The sequence below is a fragment of the Salvia hispanica genome, chromosome 3 (assembly GCF_023119035.1).
Source record: "Salvia hispanica cultivar TCC Black 2014 chromosome 3, UniMelb_Shisp_WGS_1.0, whole genome shotgun sequence".
NCBI lineage: Eukaryota > Viridiplantae > Streptophyta > Magnoliopsida > Lamiales > Lamiaceae > Salvia > Salvia hispanica.
The window spans coordinates 45,289,013-45,290,649 of NC_062967.1; the positions used below are offsets into that span (position 1 = coordinate 45,289,013).

Below are 1,637 nucleotides of genomic sequence, written 5' to 3' on the forward strand. Positions count from 1 at the left end.
CGGATGCATATATAGTACATGGAAAGTGCATAATATTGTGGTCATATATTTATGATTTGTGTATAATTTTTTTAGTCAGCACGAGCTTTTATGAGTTGTTGGTTAGGGCATGAATAACGCAGGCGGGCAGGGCCGCAAATCGCGAGTCCCGGCCCGAGAACAGCGTTGGAGGAGGTTGCGGCTCGGCCCGGGACGGTCCCGAGGACGCAGTTGCGTCCCGGGGCCGCTCCCGAGTCACGTCCCGGCCGGCGTTATGCGTGCTCGGGCCGCAACCGATGCGGCCCGTCCCGGCATTAATTGCGTCCGGGGCGGGCCGCAAGTCCCCACCGAATTTCATTTTTTTTTTTCCTATTTATACACTATATTTGCTCATTTTTTGTAACTCTTCCACACAAACTCTCACTTCACTCTCAATCCTCTAGCATTTCAAGACTTTTTGAGTTTTATGGATTGGTTTAACAGCGACCAACGCCAGATGGACGATTTCGTGAACTCCCAGAACTGGCAAGTGCCGCCGACACCCGATCCAGATGCAACACCTAGTCCCGGGCCGCCTACCAATGTAGACATGGAATCGCCGGTTAGCACTGATGAGTACGATATCAGCGATATGGAGCCAGCTCCACGGAGGGGCAAGGGCAAGGTTGCCGATGAGGATGGGCCGAAGAAGTACAGTCCGCAGGAGACAATGTGGCTGGCCAAGAACTACGTCGACGTCTCCGAGGACGCTGTGATCGGCAACCAGCAAAGCGGCAAAGCGTTCTGGCAGCGGATTGCTGATAAATACAACGCTGGTCGACCCGAAGGCTCGTTCGAGCGTACCTACGTGAAGCTACGCAAGCATTGGGGTCGGGTGCAGAAGGAGATTAACAAGTGGAATGGCAAGTGGACTAACGTAGTCCGGATGTGGCCGAGCGGGCACAGCGAGATGGACCTTGTGGACAAGGCCAAGGCAGATTACTTCGCTGACGGGAAGAAGCACTTCAAGTACTTCGACCTTTGGAAGCTTGTCGAGAAGAGCCCGAAGTACACCGGTGGGGCTGAAGCGGCGGCGAAGAGAACCAAAGTCGCCGCCGGACACTACACTTCGAGCGAAGGAGGTCCGCCAATCGACCTCAACGTGACAGACGATGACTTCTTCCTCTCATCTCCTGGTACTGAAAGTCGTCCGATGGGCACAAAGGCGGCAAAGAGGAAAGCAAAGGGGAAGGCAACTGCGAGCTACTCCGCTATGCCGCCGCCGCCACCCAATCCTTCCTTGGACAAGATATCAGACTCTATGTCGGATATGAGTATTACGTTGCGGATGGGCCAGCTGACGGAGTTGACATCGAGGGATACCTCGAGAATGTCGGAGTACGAGCTCGAATTGCACCGTGAGATGATCGAATACCTTCGCGCACAAATGAAGAAAAAGTAGTTCTTTTTTCTAGGATTTGTAATTTTCTTTTTTCTAGGTTTGGTAATTTTCTTTCTCTAGTATTGGTAATTTTTTTTTTCTAGGATTTGTAATTTTCTTTTCCTATTTTCTGACTGAACAATGAATTTTCCCGGTTTTAATTGTTCAACGTATTCTATTTTACGATTAAAATATATTGTGAAATGAATAGTTGTGGCCTGAGTTGTGGCCCGAGTTG

General features: G+C 50.6%; 1 protein-coding gene across 1 annotated transcript; it reads left to right on the forward strand.

Annotated features, from left to right (window-relative positions):
- Nucleotides 1–445: 445 nt before the first annotated feature.
- LOC125210318 lies at nucleotides 446–1,420 on the forward strand. The gene has a single exon (XM_048109878.1). The coding sequence runs from the start codon at nucleotides 446–448 to the stop codon at nucleotides 1,418–1,420; it is 975 nt and encodes a 324-aa protein (XP_047965835.1).
- Nucleotides 1,421–1,637: the final 217 nt, after the last annotated feature.

Coding starts and splice junctions, on each gene's coding strand:
- LOC125210318 (XM_048109878.1), top strand. CDS start 446: ATGGATTGGTTTAACAGCGACCAACGCCAGATGGACGATTTCGTGAAC.